Here is a 21,147-nt window from a genome sequence, read left to right as displayed (position 1 = left end):
AATATATTTAACGATTTGATTAACAGAAGTACCAACTTAGGAAAAAAAATAGAAGTATGACTTATAACCAAAAAAAAAAGTTTAAGTACCAAGATAAAAAAAAAGAGAGAGTATAATTTAAATATCAATTTGTGCGTGAAACCTTCTTTAAATAACATTTATCAGCGTATTTAAAAGTTATAATAGTGTGGGCAACAACTTCTTAACCAAGTGATAAGAACATTAAATTGTGAAGTATAAGAGTTTGGGTTCGATTCGAAGCAACCAACCTCATTCTGTAACAGCCCGTTTTTAGGGTTAATCAGAACAGTGATTTTGTGACCTCAATCCGAAGCCAAAATATTTATTTTATTATTTTATTATGGTTTACAACATGATAGAATTATTGTGTGAAAATTTCATAAAAAATTTTTACTGTTTAAAGGCTTAATTCGGTAAAAAGAACTAAATCATATAAAGCATAAAAGTTGCGTTCTATAAGCTAAAGGTGTCAAATAGCTATAGAACTTAAATATAGAAGTCCTTATGTGGCAAATAGCCATTTATGAGATAGTGGAAGATGATAGCATGGCAAGTGGTGTAAATATTAAAGTTCTTAAGGTTAATTTTGTAATTTAGTTATTAAGTTATAATTAAAATAAAACAAACACATTTTTCCTATTCATTCATCATCTTAGCCGAATTTGAGAAAGAAAAATCAGCCATTTTTAGGGCTAAACATTCGACCAAGCTTCCTTTGTCAATTAAGGTACGGTTTTTGTCCCGTTTTTAATAATTTCTACGTTTTTGAGCACGTTGCAGCTTAATTTAGTTAGCCCGCATCTTCGCTTTCAAAATTGTTATAGATTTTGTGAGATGCCATTGATGAATATTCATGCTTTTTGATGATTGATAATGAAATATGGAAGTTAGATGTTAGTTTTACATATTTTACAAAGTGATTTTGAGTAAAAATGCAAATTATGGACAAATTTGTGAAATTATGAAATTATGTGGTTAAAAATATGAATAAATTGAAAATATGGGCTGTTATATGATTGGGTAAAATTCGGCTAGCTTGGGTTTGTGCTTAATTTTATGAAATTGTGATTTTATGTGATAATGACTAAATTGCAAAAATGTGGAATAATAGGGGCAAAAGTATAATTTTATCAAAAAGTATAAATTGTGTTAAATTGAATGAATTAATGATTAAATAAGTAAAATTTGCTATTATATAGATTGAGAAAAATGAGATTCAGATCTAGAACGTGGGAAAATAAAGTATCGAATTAGTCAATTTAATTCGTCGTTACAGCGAACGAGGTAAGTTCGTATGCTAATAAATGTATTTAAATTATATTATAAATGCTTATTTATTATTGAATTGAATTGAATTATATATGTTTCATTATCATTGAATTGTTACGAATGTTGAACAAGCAAATACGAGCAAGAATCGACGAAGTTACGACATCCGAAATCCCCGTACGAACCTTAGGAGTAAAATGTCATGACATTAGGATTACTGAGATGTGATTATATGTAAGACCATGTCTGGGACATTGGCATTGTATTGTGATTACGTGTAAATACCATGTCTGGGACATTGGCATCGTTATATGATTTCGTGTAAGACCCTGTCTGGGACAATGGCATCGATATGTGATAACATGTAGGACCATATCTGGGATATGTCATTGTATGAGCTTTATGTGATTTTCGAGTATCCTTAACAATTCCGAATGGTTCAACGAGCATAATCAAGACAAGAAGGAAAGTACAATTGAATTAAGTGATATAGGTTCGTACAGAACTTATATAAGAATCAAATGAAGGTAATTTGGTAAGTTTTTAGTGTATCATGTATATGAAATGAGAAAGATTTATGTATAAGTATGTTCCATGCCAAAAATGTGTTTATTTGGCTATAACGAGGTATGAATTGAATGATATGTGAGATATGAGTTATAGTTGATTTAACTAAATATACATATGGCACATAGTGTGCGAAATACCGTTATTTGATGATACTTCACATAATTCACTTGGCTAAAGAAAAGGTGATGGTAATTGAATTGAATAAAGTTTAGATATGTAATTGCTGGTGCATATGAAGATGTGAATGAATTAATAAGAAGTATTAAAATCATATATGTTTTGAATGAATAAACTCATGAAAATCTTGATTAACTATGTGCATGTATACGAGATAGAATTGTGCAATCATATGAATTATATCATGTTTGGAATAATGGTTTTAAATGTAGTTATTTAATAATACGAGTTTATTATCATACGAACTTACTAAGCTTTATAGCTTACTTTGTGTTATTTTTCTATGTTTTATAGTGTTTCGGATGTTTGCTAGGTTGAAAGTCGGCGGAGATCGCATCAGACTATCTGATTTTTGACTTTGGTATTTATACACTTATGACTTGGTTATATGGCATGTATAGGTTTGAGTCTTTTTTATAAAGGTTTTGGTGATGTATTTGGCTATTTTATATGGTTTATTAATGACTTATGTTTGATGTGTAATTTGTCTTGTGTAATGGCATAATTTGGTATGGTTGGTGATGATTCAAGATGATCATTTGGCTATTTGGTATATGTTGAGTATTTACTTATGAAAAACATGAATTTGGACTTAATAAATGAATGGTTAAGAGATGATTTATGAGTCAAGCTTTGTGTGTAATTGATGGTAGTAAAAACACATATTGAAATAGGTTGTATTGAGGAGTATGATATGTACTTTGGTATATGATTGAATAGGTAAGTAATGGGGAATGAATCATGCTAGTTGGTATGTGTTTGAATGTACAAATGGTATTGAATTGAGTAGTGAAATGGTTAAAGATGAAATGGCATGATATGTGTGTGAATTGTTATGAAGTGACTGCCAATTGGGTTGAATTATTGATGCAAATTATACTTGTGTATACTTGTGAAATAGGGTGACAAAATGGTTATGCAAATAGTCTATTTTTGTCTACACGAGAAGAGCACGGGCGTGTGTCTCAGCTGTGTGCAACAAACGGTCATGCTACACGGCCGTGTGTCTCTTGGGGTAGCCCTTCGATTTTAAGTCAGAATACCCTACAGATTTTACACGGTCTAGACACATGGGAGTGTCTGTTGACTGTGTGTGAAACACGGGCTGGCACATCAGCGTGTGGCCAGCCGTATGACCCAAGTTAGTAACCTCTCCAGTTTTCCCACGACCATAGCACACGGGCGTGTCCTCAGCCGTGTGATGCAAGTCAGAATGTATTCCCTGTTTTCACACGGTCTGCAACATGGGCGTGTCTGGTGACTATGTGAGGTACACGACGAACTCACACGGGCGTGTGACCCTAGAATGTTTGAAAACTTTATAAGTTTCACAAAGTTTGCGAATGTTATCGGTTTGGTCCTGAACCACTTCTAAGCATGTTTTGAGGCCTTGAAGAATCTCGTAAGGGACAATATGATTGTGTTTTCATAATTATGACCATGAATGTTTAAAGTACGTAATATTGATGTGATTTGTTTGGTAGTGTCTCGTAACCCTATTCCGACGAGTTAGGGGTGTTACACAATCCCCATCCCCAATTATCAAAAAGAAATTATAGTAGTGTGAAGTCAATTGCAGACATATTTTAACATTTGCTAATGTGTCAAAAATTGTTGGTGACACATGGTAACATATAAATTGACTTAGGGTTACTTCAACATTACTTCTCTAAACACTTTAAAGCAAAAATTAAAATTTTTTGCTTTTGCTTTTGGCTAAAAAAAATGCTTTTTTGACGCAAAATATTTTTTTTCTGTCAAAAACACGTTTGAAACATCTTATTTAACAATATTTTTATCTCAAAAATACTTTTTATCCCAAAAGCATTTCTGAGGAACTATGCTAAAACTCGCCGTTTGAACTAAATGTTTCTAAAATACACTAAAACTCTGCTTTATTATATATGTGATAGAGATTTAAATTATATATTTATTAAAACTTACAAATATAAATTTATTTATTAAAAATATTTTTATATAAATAAAATATGATTTTTTTCTTCGATTAAAATATGATTAATGAATTAATATTTTAACTAAAATTCATTATTATGTATTTAATTTAGGAATAAAGTTAATTTTATTAAAATTTGAGATAAAAGAGATAATTACATAGAACTAATTTAATAAAAGTTTTTCATTCTGTTCTTCCTTAAGACATAGTGTTACGTATTTTGGGTTGCAATCCTCCTGTTAAAGGAACTAGATTGGATTATCTTGCGTGGAGATAGACGTCAGCATGTACTTTCTCTTTGTCGAAAACTTATAAGAGGGCATTTGCTCCGTGAGAAAACAGAAGTTTAATTAGTAATAAGTACACTTGGAAACTTTTGGCACCACAAAGAGTTCATATGTTTCTTTTATAGATGGCTCACGAAAGGATCTTGACTAACGAGGAACGCACAAAGTGAGGTATGTCTCACTATCCTTTTTGCGATCATTGTGGTTTAACTGTTAAATCTACTTTGCATGTAGTTAAGGATTGTAGATTTGCCCAAGTAGTTTGGAAGTTGTTATTCCAAACTTCAATTGAGGAGTTTTCTTTAACCTTCCTCTTGTAGAGTGGATCTTATGGAACACTAAGAATATAGGGAAATTATCAACCCAAAGCGGTGAATGGAGCACCTTCTTCTCTATTGTTTGCTGGTTAATTTGGAAGAATCGGAATGATTGTATTTTTAAGAACGCTAGTAGTAATAGCCATGAGCTTATTGCCTCAATAGAAGCATGGGCGAGGTTGTTGAACCTCAAAACTGGGATGCCTACTTGGGATATTTCTACTAGTTGGAGGAAGTGCTAGCATTTCCCTGATATCGCTTGGACCAAGATTAATGTGGGTGGCTCGAATTCAGTGTCTTAATCGAGAGCGACTATTGGAGGAGTTATAAGAGGACTCTATAGGGGATGGCTTGTGGGTTTTGGCATGGTGACAAGCTTGGTTGATATCTTTCAGGTAGAAGCTAAGGCGATGCTTGAAGGGTTGAAACTAGCTTGGGAGCAGGGATTTTGACAAGTGGAAGTGGAAACCAATAATGCTCTCTAACTGGAAATTTTGCCTTTTGGTTTTGCTTGTGTAAACAATATAGCAGAAGTTAGATTGCTCCACATTTGGATTACTAAAGATTGGTAAGAGAATCTTAGACTTTTATCGAGAGATGGCAGCAAAGTCGCTAACTACTTGGCTAAGGAAATCTCGGGAAGCTTGAACCAATTGATCATTCTTGATAAACCTTTAATCTATATGCGACGTCTATTGGAAACTGATGTTTATCACACAATGTTTGATGTAATCCACAAAAATTAGACTAGTTTTGTTTTAGTCTGATATTTTTTCTTCTAAAAAATAAAAAACCAATAAAAAGTGGTTTTTACAACAATTTTGACTAATAAAAAAATATTGTTATAGACTATATTTATTATTATTCGAAAGATAGAAGATATATTATGTATATATTTTAAGATTAGAGATGATGTTTATTATATATAGCACTGACTGTATTTTGTCGAATAATTTGTGTTTTAACTTTTTATGAAAAATTTGTTAGGAAAATCCACTGGAAGAATTGGTAGATGATCTTTTTATTTTTAGACGAAATTCATCTCCAAAACAACAAGAAAGACCCAAGTAGCTGGCCTCCCCAACTTTAATTTCTTGGAAATTTATTAATTTATTCTTCTTCACAAATCCAAGGTCAGAGCTCAAACAGCTCCCAGGGTGATTTAGAAATGGACGCTGATTCATGGAGTACCCGCCTTTCTTCAGTTTCTAAGAGATACCAATTTACTCTTCAATCACGGTCAGGTAATCTTTGAATCCCATCCTTTCCTTTTCTACTTTTTTTGGGGTTAATTCTTTTTCCTGCTTTTTATGCGTGGTGGAAAATGGAAGTAAAGGGAGCAACTTGACTATATTTTTAGCAAGTTTTTTATTTATTTTTTATTGACGCTTAGAAATGGGTTCAAAATGCAGATATGTTTATGGGGTTGGAAGAAATAGATGGAGAAGATGATATAAGAGAGGAATTTCCATCTCCTTTTTGTTCAGAACATTTCGATATCCTCAGCTTGTGCTGTCACATTGATGATGAGCATCCCATGGAGGCTAAAAATGGGGTATTACTTTGATTTTCGTTTCTTTTTCATTTTTTTATGTGTTATAATCAAGATGGGTATATTGAAAATCTTTTACAATGATCTTCTCTTTGTAATTGATCGAAGTGGCATAAATGCGTTAAGCTTTGATTTCTTATCCAAGCACTAAAAGGAATTAAGAAGGGGTTCGCTTGTTATAGACCCAAGTTTCAAATTTTAAGCTTTAGCCTCAAGATTAATATTTTAGCTGCTGTTTTACTTAAACAAGTCTTGTGTAGTTAGCATATTGATGTTCTCGGATGAACTACTTTTGTTCTAGACCTAGCAATCCATGTATTTGTTTCATTCGGATTAGTTTTTCCAACTCATATTGTTTTAAGGTGATATAGATTGTGACATTAATAATTTGTGTTAGATAGTTTGCGTTATCTTCTATGTTCTTTCAACTTTCACGTGTATTTTTTGTTTTAGTTATATTTTTCTGTGTCATGTTCTGAATTGCCAGATCTAATTTGGAATATGAGCTCTGGTTCAACTAACATGAAAAGTTAGCTCTAGTGTTAATTTTGCTTACGAGTTTGGTATTGATGCTGGTAACTTGACAAATTGTAGGTTGATATGTTATAGTAAGGTTGGAGAAAAGGAGCTTTATAATTTCTCTTTGTGGATTTTCTTTTCCATGGTGCTCGAGAGCCTTCTACAAAGGAAAGGTTCGCTCTTGAATCTAAACTCTGTAGTTGTTTTCTTTACAGGTATGCCCGGTCTGTGCAATGAAAGTGGAAGTCGATATGGTTGCACATATAACCCTGCACCACGGAAATATATTCAAGATATCCTTTTCTATGAGTTGTTATTTATGAGTAGTCAAATTCCTCTTTAAACTATATCAATAAGTTGTTTCTTTTCATGTTCCATGTGCCTTGAAAATTGTCATTGGAGTTTGCTACATTTGTAGAATTTGATCGTTGGTTATGTTTCTTACCAGCAAACTTTATCATCTTTGTTCTTCCTCAAAAACTTCTGGGCCATTTTAAAGCATTTAAACCAGTATGCTAGATGGCTCAGATGCCCCTCTCTCCCTCTTGACTGGTGGTGTACTTTTAGAATTGTTAGCTTTGTTTGCAGGACTTCCTTAAGTCATTCTAAGGGCTTATTTTGTACTTTCATTTCCTTAACAAGTGGTTACATGCAGCACAAAAGGAAATCACGTAAAGGTGGATCTCATTCAATGCTATCTCGTTTGAGAAAAGAGCTGCGAGAAGGAAACCTACAGTCTCCCTTTGGGGGTTCTTGTATATTGTCTTCATCCAATTCAGCACCTGATCCGTTGTTGTCTTCATTTATTTTGCCCATGGTTGATGATTTTGTTAGTGTCCAGCCTCACTTTTCTAGCGAAACAAGTGCAACTGAGAAAAGTTCAGACATTAATAAGTTGGAAAGGTAGGTCATGTTTGATTGTTCCTTTTGTCCTCTGCTTGCAGGGGGCTGGTGTTTCGAATTCACATGGTATTTTATTGGCTTATATTTACAATCCTAGATAACATAGATCTTGTCGTAACCTTGTTTCGTACGGGATAGGTTCAGCATTAGGTGAAATGGGCATGGAGAAGTGGTTTTGTTCGTCTTTCTTGTTTCTCAAAAAGATGCTATCTTTCAAGCCATGTCATATATTCGGGGGATTGTGAAGTAGAGACTTAATGCTGTTCTTTGAGAATAGAGGATGAGACAGTTTATAGGATGTCTTGGTTTTTATTTTGTTTGAGAAAAGAGGAATTTCATGCTTGTCCAAGCTTTTCTTTTTATTGCTATGTTTTTGCTACGGTATCTTTGAAGAATATGCCGTGATCTGAAGGCTTTAACCCGCTTTTCTGATATCTGGTTTTGACGACAGAAATGTTCAATCGACTCTTCTTTCAGTCGAGGATCAGGAAGAGAAGACAGAAAGATGTGAGTTTATTCAAGGGCTGCTTTTGTCCACAATTCTTGATGATATTTTATGAAAAGCACTCTGCCTTCATATTGTTTGCTCCAATTGCGGACCCAAAACCCTTGGGACCTGCGTCCTATGGTTTGTTATGTTGTTTTTTAGTGAATATGGATGGAAGCAAAATGTTGAATAAGGTGTAGGAATGAATTAATGTAACTTCTGTTGGATGCTGAGTTTCTCTTCATCTTTTTTAATTTCAGGTCATGATAGATAAATATCATCAAAGAAGAATAATTTAAATCCAAGAATGTTGTTTTCAATTCCTTACACAGCACAACATAGGAAGGCGTCTAAAATCATATTTTATTAAACTTACAATCCTGGAAAGTCTATCCCCACATGATGTGAGTAGTAATTAGCCTCCTAGAATAGTTCCTATTGAGATCAGCTGCACACTTGACCTATGTTACTGGGACTGTTCACCATCCAAGGCATATCCGGACATGGGTATAAAACCAAACCTCCAAATACATGAAAATGTTCACATACTGGTATGATTTTAACTCACACCTGAGTTGGATTAACGTAGCTTTCCAGCAAAGACAACAGAAAATCAAGACAAGAAAACGGCTCTGACCTGCAACCTAGGATATCAGATTAGTTAATGCAGGGCAAAAGATCTATTATTAATTATTACAACTCTATAAACTGAAACAACTGTCTTGTTTGTCCTTTCCAGTGGGAAAGGAATTTCCTAACAAAACCAATGAAACAAAAGTTGAGCTACATAAAAAAGATGATCTTTTTTCATAGTTTCCCATGCCTTTGGACCTTAGTTCTTATGCGTAACTGGCTCTCTCCGTCGAATATTGAAGCTGTAGCATCATTCTCATACTTTGAGTGCAACTAAACACAAAATCGAATAGTCAACCAAAGGGAAAGAAAGGAAAGATGAGAAGAACAAAGAACTCAAGCAGTAAAAACAATCAGCACTGAGAAGCAGAAAATTGACTTTGTTCAGTCTAAACAATCTATTATGGTGATCAAATGAGAATAGAGCACTTTTGGCATTCAATGTCAGTGAATGGTAAGTATAAATCAACTTAAAAATTGGTTAGACTGCTAACCAAGAAAAAAAAAAAAGTACATTTACTACATCAAAGATTTAAAGACCTAAGCTTAACCACTGCGGGGATCTTGTATCCATGATCCTCTTCACTACATCTTTTACAAAAAAATCAAAACAAGTTAAGCAACAACCTTTCATTAAGCTTGCCTGCTCGGTTGCCACTCTTTCAATGTGTGTACAATTTGATGGTGGAGGCACAACATGAACCTCGCTCCTCATATGCTCAAGCCCACAAGCAGCCAATAACGTGTGCATGGCACTTGTTGCTATGTCCTTAAAAGTACCATTGTCTGCATATATAAACATAAAAAGCATTTGAAAATTTTCCAGACAGAAGACATGGCTCAATTAATCACAAACTACAAATCACTCCAAAACACTAATGTGATTAAAAAACCGAACTGAGAAACAGATGCACACACTAATGATTTATGCATGAAAATCGTGCTCTTTAGACAAATAAAAACTGCAGACCATAGGTCTGGAAATATCCCTGACATGAATTGATTACAGATGGGCTTAACTTACCTAAATCAATATTAGTGGACAAGGCTTTCAAATGGCTTCTGACCATTCCTTGCAACTGTTCCTTGGCCATTGAAAAGTTATTTTCATCTCTAACAGAAAAAGGTGAAGCAAAACCATCAGGTCCAATGTTTGATCCATTGATGCACTGACGGAGTTGCTCGTTTGAACTGATACCAGTAAGTTCAGGCCATAACGTCAAGTTGATTGATGTATTGGTTGTTGGGGTGGTTGAATCCTGAACTGCTTGCCTTCTCAAATTTTCCAACCTTGAAGAAGATGAGTCCCTACTTGGCACTGAAGAAGAGGGATCATCCTGTAATCTCTCCTCAAACACTGTTTGATGTTGAGTTCCCGTATCTTGAGTCCTAGCTTGTTGAACTGTTGTTTCCGTACTCTGATCAGTGTGAGAGTTCACAAAATCAGTGCCCATATTGGCGCTTAATATCCCATCAGTCCTACCAGCCATAAAATTCATCCTATTGATTGAACGAAGATTTTGAATCTGGCGATGCAACCATCGCCTTCCAGTCAGTGTTGGAGCCCCTGCTCCAGATGCCGGAGAAACAATGGGAATATCTACAGCAGGAAATCTAGGAGATGAGTAACCCACAAAATTGGGAATTGATGGCATAAGAGGTGAAGGACCTACGATGGAGTCTAAACCTTCTCCAAAATTTACCATGGGTGAAAATCTATTGTACAAATTGTTTATTATTCTATGATCAGGCAAAGAATCTTGAACTTGGGAACTAGAGGACCCAGTAGCAACAGGCCTGCAACCATCACAGTACCAATTATCTTCAGGTACTTCCCGACCGAGACCAACACAATAGGTGTGTGCTGACGAATCACAAATATCACATAGTAACATGAGTTCATCATCCCCACCTTGGTGGCATTCAGAACAAATGACATTCTCATATGGATCAAGATAGCTTCTCAGTTCTTCCTCAGAAGGTTGGTAGACCTGTATACAAGAAAAACATGCCCATTTCCAACCACAAATAAGAAACTAAATTAAATGAAAAACTATTACACTTAAAATCCTTACAAGTAATAAAATGTACCTGATCACGCTTAGGTACTTGGATCAACACCTCTCTCGAATCAAATCCAGCTGCTGATCTTGCAGGCTTACTGATAGTTTCAAACCTTTGTTTGCACAATGGGCAACGAGATTCCACTTTTGACCACTCCATAATGCAGGTAAAACAAAAATAATGACTACAACAGTTCAGTGTGCCCCTCAATCTTCGTTTGTCTTCCTCAGAGAGACAAATGCCACAAACTGGCTTTATTAGTTCTGCCTTTGTTTCCTCTATCTTCTCCTTACCCTTTCTCCCTGGAGTTTTCTTAGGTTGGCCTAGCTCTTCAAGCTCCTGAATTCTCTTTGACGCTGATGAACTCCTCAAACTAGTTTTTAAACTTCCAAAAAATTGGTTGGCTTCTTTCATTTGCTCTCTCTCTTCCTCTGAGACAGTATACTCGTAATCAGATGATCCAGATGACACAAAATCCGAATCTGATGGTACAACATATGCCTTTTTTCTCCGTCCTGCATTAGTTCTGCTCATTTGTCTCAGAGCTGGAGTGTTGTCTATAAAACCACAATCATCATTATCATCATCTTCTTCAGCCCTCCTTTTCCTCTTCAACCGCCGTTTCTTCCTTCCTTGTTTTCTCGAAGGCTTCTTAGAAACTGCAGACCTCTTCCTCTTTGTCCTCTGTTTAGAAAGGTACTTTTTCCGCAAAACTTGCTTACTAACTTTTGTTTTGTTTTTCTTCTTTGTCATAGTCAATTCCTCTTCCTCATCTAAACAATCCTCTTCATCCGGAGTGAATTCTTCATCCAAACAATCCTCTTCATCTGGAGTAAATTCCTCATCCAAACAATCTTCTACATCTGGAGTGAACTCCTCATCATCATCTTCCTTTTCTTCTTCTTCCTCCTCCTCATAATCCTTGTCTTCATCTTCTTCAACAGACAAGCTTTCCTGCTTGACAGATTTTTTATCCGCAATCTTCCTCTCCCTTTCATAAGATATCCGTTCTCTTTTCAACCTAACAACCTCTCTCACCTCTTCCTCTTCTTCTTCTTCCTCCTCAAAATCCTTGTCTTCATCTTCTTCAACAGACATGCTTTCCCGCTTTACAGATTTTTTATCCAGAATCTTCCTCTCCCTTACCGAAGATATCCGTTCTCTTTTCAATCTAACAACCTCTCTCACCTCTTCCTCTTCCTCCTCATTGTAACCCTGAAAACCCTCTTCCGATGCACATTCATCTAAGGAAGAACAATAATATTCAGCATCATCATCAGATCCTTCATTTCCCTCCGAAGCTACATAATCTTCATCGGAATCATCTGAACCCTCATGTTTCGATCTAACCCTTTTCTTAAAATTGCTTGAATGGCCAACCTTCCCTTCCCTTACCATCTATTATTGCACCCAAAACCAAAAAGAACCAAATTAAGTATAAATCTTCTCTGGCTTACAAAGAACCATTATGAGATCAAAATGAATCCTAAGCTTCCATAGGCTTACCCAAATTGCGTACGCAAACTAAATACAAACATTTTAATCGAAAAAAAAATCATTTCTACCTCTAATTTATCATCATCAAATCTTTATAACGATAGAAAACTTAAGAAAACAAAGAAAACCCAAATCACAAAAACAAACATACTAAAGTTTTCATTGAAAAAATTTATCAGATTTCACACAAATCAGAACCCAGAAGAAATTAACCGTTGCTTTGCTTATGGTTCTTTTTTGCTGTTACAATTCAAATCAGGACACCTTTTAAAGATAAATATCTAAATAAAGCGTTCAAATATCCGTAGAAAATAAACAAGAGAGAGAAAATTATTACCTGGAAGGAGGAAGACAGAACTGAAAAACAAAAGGAAAAAAGAAAATGATTTTTGATTTTTTTGCAATGTCTGAAAATCTTTTCAGGCTGTAGCGTTTTTTTTGTTGTTTATATATATATATATATAAATATAAACTCTACTATTTGCTTTTACATAAAATATATTTTAATTTTAATATAAATACGAACGTTGATAAAAATAATTATTGCCTACGCAACTTCTCGACCTCATTGCGGAGGGGTTAGGACTTAATTACCAAAATACCCTTGATTGTAATTAAATTTCCCACTCAGATATTTAAACTTTTTTTTTTTGTTAAAACTAATTAAACTATGATCCCACAACTTCCAACCATTTACGCCGTTTTAAATTTTATAACCAATTATTTCTTGACACGTATTTTTTACTTTTAATTAATTAAAATTTTCTTCCTTTATAAAATTTTAGAAAAATATCCACCTTCTTCCCCTCTTTCTTTCCTCATCTTCTTCTTTCTTTTTAACTTTTGGAAAAAATAAAATTTTAATTCTTATTTATAATTCAATGATATAATATTATATATTTAAATTTGTAATGGTTATATTTTTAATAATATTAAAATATAAATTATATATTCAAATTAAACTTGACAAATAATTAATATTAGTTTTTAAAATAAAGTAATTGATGCATTACTAATAATGGGAACCCTATCAGATTCAAGCCCCTAGCTTTTACAATTGTCCTCAACATATTGGGCAACTAAACGGTGTCTCGATAAACAAGGAAAAAATAACTCAAAAAACATAAATGAAACGACAAAACAATAAAAAAAATCAAACAAACAAATCATAAACCTAAGGAAAGATGAAAAAAGAAAGAACGAAAGGGCCTAAAGCTCCTGTTCGTCTTCCCAAAAATCATCTATACCTTCCTTACATCAGATCAAAGAGGTAATCATTCCCAACTCTTGACAAAAATGGCATCAACACAATTAAAACAAACCCCTATGTTAATCACTAAGCTCATCAGATTTTAAAGAACCCACATCACCTCCGGTCACAGTCTTCAACTCCCAAATCATTCATTTTCAACATCATCCAAATCCCGATTGACAAGCTCTTCCACAACTTCCGAGGCCTCTTCCATCCAGTATATAGGTTGGGCCTAACTCTAACCTTCCTTTGCCAAAGCATGTGCTGGAACATTGGCCAACTGAGGTACAAATCAGAAACTTATCATTATGAAATTAGGGATTTTGCATCTGACTTCCTTTAACACATTACTGATGCTCAATCTATCCTCTTCTACAACTTCTAACCTTTTGAGTACGGTTAAGGAATCACCTTCCACACAAACCTCCTTGAACCCCAACTCTTCCCCCAAGTGTTACCACATGCAAGCATGCTTGTGCTTCTGCCATTGCTGAGGACTATACATTTTCGCACGAGTAATCACACACCGCCGTTACTATGCCTTCTATATTCCTTGCTATAATTCTTGAACATGAGTTGCTTGTTTGTTGTTGGAAAGAAGCATCAAAATTTATTTTAACCACATCCCCATCAGGTGGTTCCCATTTAACATTTTTAGGTATTGGCTTAGAAACCAATAACCCTTCAAGCATATCAATTTCTCACCTGTAGGCATCAATAAATGATACCACCTCTTGCACCGTATCCTTTAACCCCTCATGATATGCCCTATTTTGATTAAACCATAATGCCTAGTAAGAAATAGCTAAGATTATACATATGGAGATAGTTTTATTTATAAATTCTTCAGCTAACTAGAACTTCCATCTCTGTCCCCTGTTTGTGATTGAGAATACCACTCCCAACTCTTGCAGGACCATCCTCGTGAATGCACAATCCCAAACTAGATGCGCCACTGATTCCTTCTCAACTTTGCACATCGGACAGAGATCATCCACCACTAGTCGTTTCTTTCTCAAATTATGTAGCGTAGGCATAAATTCATTAGTTATTTTCCACATACCAATACGGATTTTACTTGGAAGTTTTAAATTCCACATTTTTGTATGGAAGGTTTTTAATATTGTAGATTGCGTTGTAATATTCCCCTCTATCGAATCTAAACCCTCTGTAATGAGCCACTTATAGCCAATTTTTTACTGTATAAACTCAAGTATTGTCACCCCACTATACCAATTCATCCAGTTGGTTGCTATTAATCGAAGGAATCGACAAAATCCTCTTCACTTGCTCATCATCAAACAAGACTTTGATGACTTCTTTTTTTTTTCCAGGTAAACATTTCTAAGTCTCTTAAATCAGTAACTATTGAATAGCTAATGTTAATATTCTGATTGCGTAGGACCTAGCAACCATGCGTCATTCCAGATATTTATTGAGGTGTCATTCCTTACTTTCCAGCCCGTACTACGTTCCAACAATACTCGGGCATTCCAGATACTCTGCCAAGTGTACGAAAGGTAAGAACTCAGCCTTACACTCAGAAAATCACCACTTGGGTAATATTTAGCTCTCATAACACATGCAAGCATACTGTTGGGATTCATTAATAATTCCACCCTTGTTTAGCTAACAAGGCCATATTAAACTTGGATAAGTCCTTAAACCCCAAACCCCCTTGCGATTTAGATGTACACATAGCAGTCCAACTACACTAATGTATGCCCTTGTTTGTAGATGCATTACGCCACCAAAATCGGCTTAAAATATTCTCTAACTCAAAAAAAAAAAAAAAAGCGGGTAACATAAAACGTTACATCGCATAAATTGGAATAGCTTGTAAAACAAATTTTATAAAAACTTCCTTCCCTCCAACTGACAAATGTCTCATGCTCCAACATTCCAGTTTCTTTGTTAATCTCTCTTTAATGCCAACAAAAGCATGTTTCTTTCTATGACCCAAATAGTTGGCAATCTAAGATATTTTTTAGGATTGTTGACGTTCTCACCTCAAATACTCTTCCCTTACCCCCCACATTACTACTAAACTAAATGAGCGATTTATCAAAATTCACCAACTATCTTGAAACTTGTTCATATTCGGTGACTACTGATTTCATTGCATTCGCCCCCTTCTCTGTAGCCTCACCAAACAAAATACTGTCATCGGCAAAAAACAAATGCGTTACCACTCCACTCCCCATTCTCGTTCTACTAATTAGTCCCTTACACTTTGTCTTATTAATCAAAGTGGAGAAACCCTCGGCACAGATAATGAACAAATAATGGCTTAATGGGTCACCTTGTCTAAAATCCCGAGTAGGCCTAAATTTGCTATAATAGCCCATGTAACAACCTGATTTTTAGTGGTGACGGAACAGTGGTTTCGAGACCAGAAATTTCTATCGTATCGACTCGTAACTATTATTTTTAGAATATTTATAGATTCATTATAGTTGTATTAAAAATTGATTTAGAAATATTAACGTTTAGATAGTTAATTAAGAGAAAATGACCAAATTTAAAAAGATGCAAAACTTGTTAATTAATACATTTAGGTAATTTGATGGTTTAATTAATAAATGAGGAAGGGCTTAAGTGATAATTTAGCCATAAATAATGAGTGAGACACGACAATTAGAGTTAAAAATGAAAGAAAATTTAATGATAGTGTCATAATTGTAAATTTGTTGAAATTAAAACAAAATTAAAAGAAGAAAAAGACATTCTCTCTTCATCTTTCTAATTTTCATTTCTTCATCTTTCTAATTTTCATTGCCGAAACACCATGGGAGCTTAACTTGGAGGTTCGGCCACTTTATAATCTTTCATGTGAGTCTATTTGATTTGGTTTCTTGTAATTTTTATATTTTTGAGATCATTGCAACTAGGTCCAGCTAGCCCGTACTTTCATATTTTATTCTATTAAAAATTTTAGAAGTTCTCATTGTTGAATATTGGATTTTTTTTTTTTATGAATATCATGTATTTGGAGCTTTGATTGTGTTGTGTGATGATTTTGTAAAGTTATTTTTGTTAAATTTTGATTTTAGGATTAAATTGTGAAAATGTTAAAATATTAGGATTTGATAGTGAATTTGATGTTTATTAGGTGCTGTTTAAGGGCCTAGTATATTTGGATAAAATATTCACTTGAGAAAATTGGTTAATTTGATGAAATTCGAGTTAAAGAACTAAATTGTAAAAATAGTAAAAGTTTAATGCAATTGTGTAATTTTGAAAAATAAAAGGTATCAAGTGTAAAATAGTTTGGAATTGAAATATATGCTAATAAATGAATAATTTTATATTTTAGATTAAAATCTCGTAGATACTCGTGAAAAAGGAAAAATAGCGGAATAATCCCTGAACCTCTGAATGACTACAATTCAGTCCAGGTAAGTTCGTACGGTTAAAATTTAACATTTGTATAAGTTAATGATTGGTATTATATATATGTTATATTGTTTGAATTGAATTATTTTTGGGAATTACATTATCTGAATTTAAGGCTCCGTTTGTTTGCTAGTAAAACTTTTTTCGGAAAAACTTTTCAGCCTTTTCCAGAAAAGCTTTTCAGCCTTTTCCAGTGTTTGTTTGGCTGAAAATAATTTCCTAAGGTAAAATGTATTACAAAACACGGGAAAAGAAGCCCTTCATTTAGGAAAATGTCTTACCCTTTTTTATTTTGGTAAGACCTTTTCAGGAAAAGAAGCCAACATCTATCTTCCCTTTCCCTTCCCTGTCCTCTTCCCCTATCCTTGACACCTTGATCTTCTGCTTGCCGTCAGCCAACAACGATTCTTAACACTAGATGCCGGCATTCATCTTTGATTTTCCTCTTTTTCGCCTTTCGTTGTCAAAATCTGCACTAGTGTTCATCTTCCTCTCTCGAAGTTAAGAACGAAAAAAATTGATATGGGAAAACGGTGTTATCTTTTCTGATCTAATAATTGATAGGATGATATTGATATGCATCTTCCTGAAATTCCTGTTCTTCCCTGGATTGGATGGGCGAAACTGCTCATAGTTAGCCGATTCTCTTGCTGCTTAAGAGTAATACAGCTATAGTTGAAGATTTCTTTGAACACGTGGTATGTTTCTCATTTTCAATCATGTGGGTTAAGGAAATGCAAAACTTAAGTGATTGATGTTGATGTACATTTTGGTGTTTGTCTGAATAAGACCAGAATAGTTATTAATTGATAATATAGGGCCACTGTGAAGCCACATTAACTGGAACTGGAAAATACTAGCAATAAGAAAAGGTTAATTCTCTCTTCTTCACAAGACTCTGCTGATTTGTGTAATGAGGTATTTCAAAAAAGATAGAGTTTTATTAAATAAATGGTCAATGCTGTAAGCGATCAAGATTTTAGTTATACCTTCTATAGAAAAGCAAAGTACTTTGTACGTCTAGACAAGAATGGGGTCACTTTACTAAATCTTCTAAGTGACTTTGTGAGGTCAACAATAGAGTATTGGTGACTTGGAGGAATATAAGTTATCAAAAAGTGCAAAGTTTAATTATTTCTCTTTATTCATACATTGTGTTCTATCCAAAAAGTCAAAATGCTGGTCATAGTCAATCAACCAACAGTGAAATGGAAATAATTAAAGGGTAAAGACCTAATAGAAGAATTATCATACAAACAGGTACAAGCTTACCCAGATAACTGATCCAAGTAGAATGCAAAAGTAAATGCCACTGACAGAGCTAAAGAATGCAAAGCTTGATAAAAGAAATTTAAATTCCCATTTTACTGGCTTATATTAGTTTGATTCAACTTTTTTGAACATATTGAACACATCATAATATATTCAAGCATTTGTTTTGTACTTCATACATATCGAATTCAGTGAAATCATTCTTCAGTGCAATGTATGATAAAAATATGTGAATAGTAAATCCAATCAACCAAGCCAGTTTCTTTGAATAATTAGTTGTGGGAATCTGTAAATTATGAAAATATAGGCTCTACCATCTTCAGCTAGATACCTATGATGATTGTATCAAATAAGTTTCCTTTTTTTTAATACATTAGTGAAATTCATTATTGGTTTTCCAAGTTAGTTTACTTATCTTATCAACTGCATCTAATTATATGTATATGTTGAATTTTATGTATTATGATATTAAGTTACTTTCTATCGCCAGGTGGATTTTGTTCCAGATCTTACAGAACACATACATAGGACAACTGCAAGAGTACTGCTCCACATTAATGGTTAAGATTATTAAATATCTCTTTTGATGGATAACCACGATTGGTTTCTCTTGTGGAAGCCAAAAAACAACCAAAAGAGTGCATATGAACAAAAGCTAAAATCTCTTCTGACGGATCATAGACTTTCATGGAAAAGACAAACCATAATCTTACTTCTATGAATCATAGTGGATACGACTTCGGGTACTTGTTTAAGCTTTTGACTTGTAGGAGTTTGCCTGATAGTCAAGCTGGGTTTTTCGATTTGATCAAGATATATTTCCCCATGGTATACGATATCAAGCACAAGATGAAGTTTTGCAACAACCTTCATGGTGGTTTGAACAAGCTTACCAAGTTGTTGGAAGTGGAAAGAGTCGATGTGTGCCATCAAGCTGGTTCCGATAGTTTGCTCACCTCGTGCACCTTTAGGAAGTTGAGAGATAACTTTTTCAACGGCTCCACAAAGAAATATGCAGGTGTATTGTATGGCCTAGGTGTCCAGAATGGATAGAATACTAATTAGAAGAAAATTATTGGAAAAAAATGTTGATGGATGACTACTTAGAGTTTTTGCCTGAATTTTCTTTGTATACATTGTCAAAAAAAAAAAGAGAGAAGATATTGTTGATTTAGCTGTGACTTTTCTCTTTTTTCTTGCATTGTAACTGAAACCTTAACTGGTTTTTCCAGTTGAAGTCCAGTGTAAATTATGCAGTTAGTGTTTCTATCTTTTTCAATAATAATCATAATCATTTGCATCTTATTGACTTGGATTATATTTCTACAATTTGTGTTTATTTTTGCAAAGTTCTATTTATTTCAATTGCAAGCTGCACTGGGATCCTCTTGAATAATCTTGGAACTTATTTGTATGTTGTAGAATTGGCCTCTGTGCCTTGAAGTTGTTGAGGTCTCTTGGTCTTATTATTTTAGTATGAGCATAATAGGAACAGATGATGCTTTTCTATCAGAGGAAATGTATCTTATACAAGTGAACATTACTATTTATTACACAGATGGCAGATGATGGATGGGGTTGTGTTCCTATATATGAGTTAAGATACGGTTCATATATTACAAACGGGGAAGGGGATGACAATTACAGGGTTTGAATCCTAGTTTTTTGTGATACCAACAAAGGGCTTAACCACTGCATCCTTATGATGTTGGCACATATGGTGTATATTGTTAAGGACTTATTAGTGTTCTCTGAGGTCTGAGCAAGCTTGGTGCCCTTTATTGGAATGAAAGAAGGATTAACTCTTGAGATGTGGCTAAGAGAACTAGAATCATTGAAACGATGGGTGGTATTTCTAGATGTGGGATTAACCATTTTTGAGTGAATGCTTGTTGATTGCAGTATAGGCTTTTTTGCATGCTTAAAAGGAAAAAGCTTGCTAGGCTTCTACCTGATTAGCATGTTGCATCATGCAATACAAGCAAGAAAAATATAAATTTATTAATATATATATATATATATATATAAAACTCAATTAAACAATGAAAAGATAATAAATTCTTAAAAATATATTTGTTTTATTTAAAACAACTTTTATGAAATATTTTCAGGAAATCTGTCAAACAACAGAAAATATTTTACACAGATTCATCCAAATACCAGAAAAGTAAATTATTTTCTAGAAATTATTTTTCGAAAAATATTTTACTGGCAAACAAACGGAGCCTAATACTCAGTTTGGATTGAATGCGGGATTTGAGTACATTTGTGTTTGGTTTATAACGGAGTTTTGGAGTGGAGATGGTATTAGAGGGAGATATTGGCATATTACCCAAGTAAACCGGGGTTCAGCATTTATTACGAACTCTTACATTTTACTTTCTGTTTGGCGTGGTTTGGGTAGATCAGCTCTTATGAGCTTCCGTTCAGCTTTCACAAGCTTCTGTTAAGCTCTCATTGGCGTGTTCGGGAGGACCAGCTCTTATGAGCTTCTGTTGACGATGTACTTTTACCCTTAAGTCGCTCTTCAAATGAAAAATCTCAATAAGGTAATCCGTTTAATGAATTTGAAAGATATGTTGTTTATTTCATAATAATTTGAATATGGATGAATTTATCGATTAAATTTTTGAATGACAGGTAGTTCTTTTGGATGGTTATTATTGTTTGAATTATTATAGTTAGTTCGGTAAGATTTATCATTTAATTTATCTAATTTACTAAGCTTCATTAAGCTTACTTGTGTTGTTTAATATCATTGTAGATTTTCAGAAGGTTAGACGACCGGATCGGTATTCAAGTCAGACTATCCAACTTATCTCGGTAGTTTTTGAATGTTTAATTCTGATTATATGGCATGTATAGGCTCTTGTGCGGTTTTGGTCAATGTTTGGTTCATGTAAATATTATGAATGATATTTTGCGCAAATAACTAACTAGCACATTGCATGTGAATGAAGTATAGTTGTTATGCTAG

At 34.0% G+C, this 21,147-nt stretch overlaps 3 protein-coding genes and 1 long non-coding RNA gene across 11 annotated transcripts; 3 read left to right on the top strand and 1 right to left on the bottom strand.

The window, feature by feature from the left end:
• Positions 1-659: 659 nt before the first annotated feature.
• LOC128286528 (uncharacterized) lies at positions 660-2,520 on the top strand. Its single transcript, XR_008277133.1, has 3 exons — positions 660-748; positions 1,221-1,305; positions 2,332-2,520. It is a non-coding gene; the product is annotated as an uncharacterized LOC128286528 (long non-coding RNA).
• A 2,959-nt stretch (positions 2,521-5,479) lies between these two features.
• LOC108463019 (protein DEHYDRATION-INDUCED 19 homolog 3-like) lies at positions 5,480-8,364 on the top strand. Its single transcript, XM_053023872.1, has 5 exons — positions 5,480-5,839; positions 6,008-6,150; positions 6,882-6,961; positions 7,318-7,569; positions 8,021-8,364. The coding sequence occupies exons 1-5, from the start codon at positions 5,764-5,766 to the stop codon at positions 8,127-8,129; spliced, it is 660 nt and encodes a 219-aa protein (XP_052879832.1). The 5' UTR covers positions 5,480-5,763; the 3' UTR covers positions 8,130-8,364.
• LOC108463016 (uncharacterized) lies at positions 8,351-12,754 on the bottom strand. Of its 3 annotated transcripts, none has more exons than XM_053023870.1 (5): positions 12,588-12,754; positions 10,781-12,151; positions 9,714-10,680; positions 9,317-9,475; positions 8,351-8,700 (listed from the first exon to the last, which is right to left on the bottom strand). In XM_053023870.1, exons 2-5 carry the CDS (start codon positions 12,149-12,151, stop codon positions 8,621-8,623), a joined length of 2,577 nt encoding a protein of 858 aa, XP_052879830.1. In that variant the 5' UTR covers positions 12,588-12,754; the 3' UTR covers positions 8,351-8,620. The 3 variants fall into 3 exon arrangements, with proteins under 3 accessions (XP_052879830.1, XP_052879829.1, XP_017618442.1); XM_053023869.1 differs by having other exon boundaries at positions 8,351-8,693; XM_017762953.2 differs by lacking the exon at positions 8,351-8,700 and adding an exon at positions 8,714-8,962 and having other exon boundaries at positions 12,588-12,753.
• A 598-nt stretch (positions 12,755-13,352) lies between these two features.
• LOC108463020 (probable CCR4-associated factor 1 homolog 7) lies at positions 13,353-19,475 on the top strand. Of its 6 annotated transcripts, none has more exons than XR_001867976.2 (5): positions 13,353-13,787; positions 14,417-14,836; positions 14,905-15,022; positions 16,819-16,900; positions 18,661-19,475. XR_001867976.2 is itself a non-coding variant. In XM_053024765.1 (5 exons), the coding sequence occupies exons 3-5, from the start codon at positions 14,815-14,817 to the stop codon at positions 19,221-19,223; spliced, it is 423 nt and encodes a 140-aa protein (XP_052880725.1). In that variant the 5' UTR covers positions 13,356-13,520; positions 13,600-13,787; positions 14,417-14,814; the 3' UTR covers positions 19,224-19,475. The 6 variants fall into 6 exon arrangements, 3 of the variants coding, with proteins under 3 accessions (XP_052880725.1, XP_052880726.1, XP_052880724.1); XR_001867975.2 differs by having other exon boundaries at positions 13,354-13,787; positions 16,834-16,900; XM_053024765.1 differs by lacking the exon at positions 16,819-16,900 and having other exon boundaries at positions 13,356-13,520; positions 13,600-13,787; positions 18,941-19,475.
• The last annotated feature ends 1,672 nt before the right edge of the window (positions 19,476-21,147 follow it).

Source organism: Gossypium arboreum, chromosome 13 (assembly GCF_025698485.1).
Source record: "Gossypium arboreum isolate Shixiya-1 chromosome 13, ASM2569848v2, whole genome shotgun sequence".
Taxonomy (NCBI): Eukaryota; Viridiplantae; Streptophyta; class Magnoliopsida; order Malvales; family Malvaceae; genus Gossypium; species Gossypium arboreum.
This window is presented reverse-complemented; position numbering and strand designations above follow the sequence as displayed.

What these genes read in the sequence shown, in the direction of transcription:
- LOC108463019 (XM_053023872.1), top strand. Translation starts at nt 5,764, where the DNA reads ATGGACGCTGATTCATGGAGTACCCGCCTTTCTTCAGTTTCTAAGAGA. An exon ending in CCATGGAGGCTAAAAATGGG is followed by an intron (nt 6,151 to 6,881) that starts GTATTACTTTGA and finishes TTTTCTTTACAG; the next exon opens with GTATGCCCGGTCTGTGCAAT. An exon ending in GACATTAATAAGTTGGAAAG is followed by an intron (nt 7,570 to 8,020) that starts GTAGGTCATGTT and finishes TTTTGACGACAG; the next exon opens with AAATGTTCAATCGACTCTTC.
- LOC108463016 (XM_053023869.1), bottom strand. Translation starts at nt 12,151, where the DNA reads ATGGTAAGGGAAGGGAAGGTTGGCCATTCAAGCAATTTTAAGAAAAGG. An exon ending in GTCCACTAATATTGATTTAG is followed by an intron (nt 9,476 to 9,713) that starts GTAAGTTAAGCC and finishes TTATATATGCAG; the next exon opens with ACAATGGTACTTTTAAGGAC. An exon ending in GCAGGCAAGCTTAATGAAAG is followed by an intron (nt 8,694 to 9,316) that starts GTTGTTGCTTAA and finishes CCTAGGTTGCAG; the next exon opens with GTCAGAGCCGTTTTCTTGTC.
- LOC108463020 (XM_053024766.1), top strand. Translation starts at nt 14,815, where the DNA reads ATGACTTCTTTTTTTTTTCCAG. An exon ending in GACTTCTTTTTTTTTTCCAG is followed by an intron (nt 14,837 to 14,904) that starts GTAAACATTTCT and finishes CTGATTGCGTAG; the next exon opens with GACCTAGCAACCATGCGTCA. An exon ending in CTCTGCCAAGTGTACGAAAG is followed by an intron (nt 15,023 to 18,940) that starts GTAAGAACTCAG and finishes TTTGACTTGTAG; the next exon opens with GAGTTTGCCTGATAGTCAAG.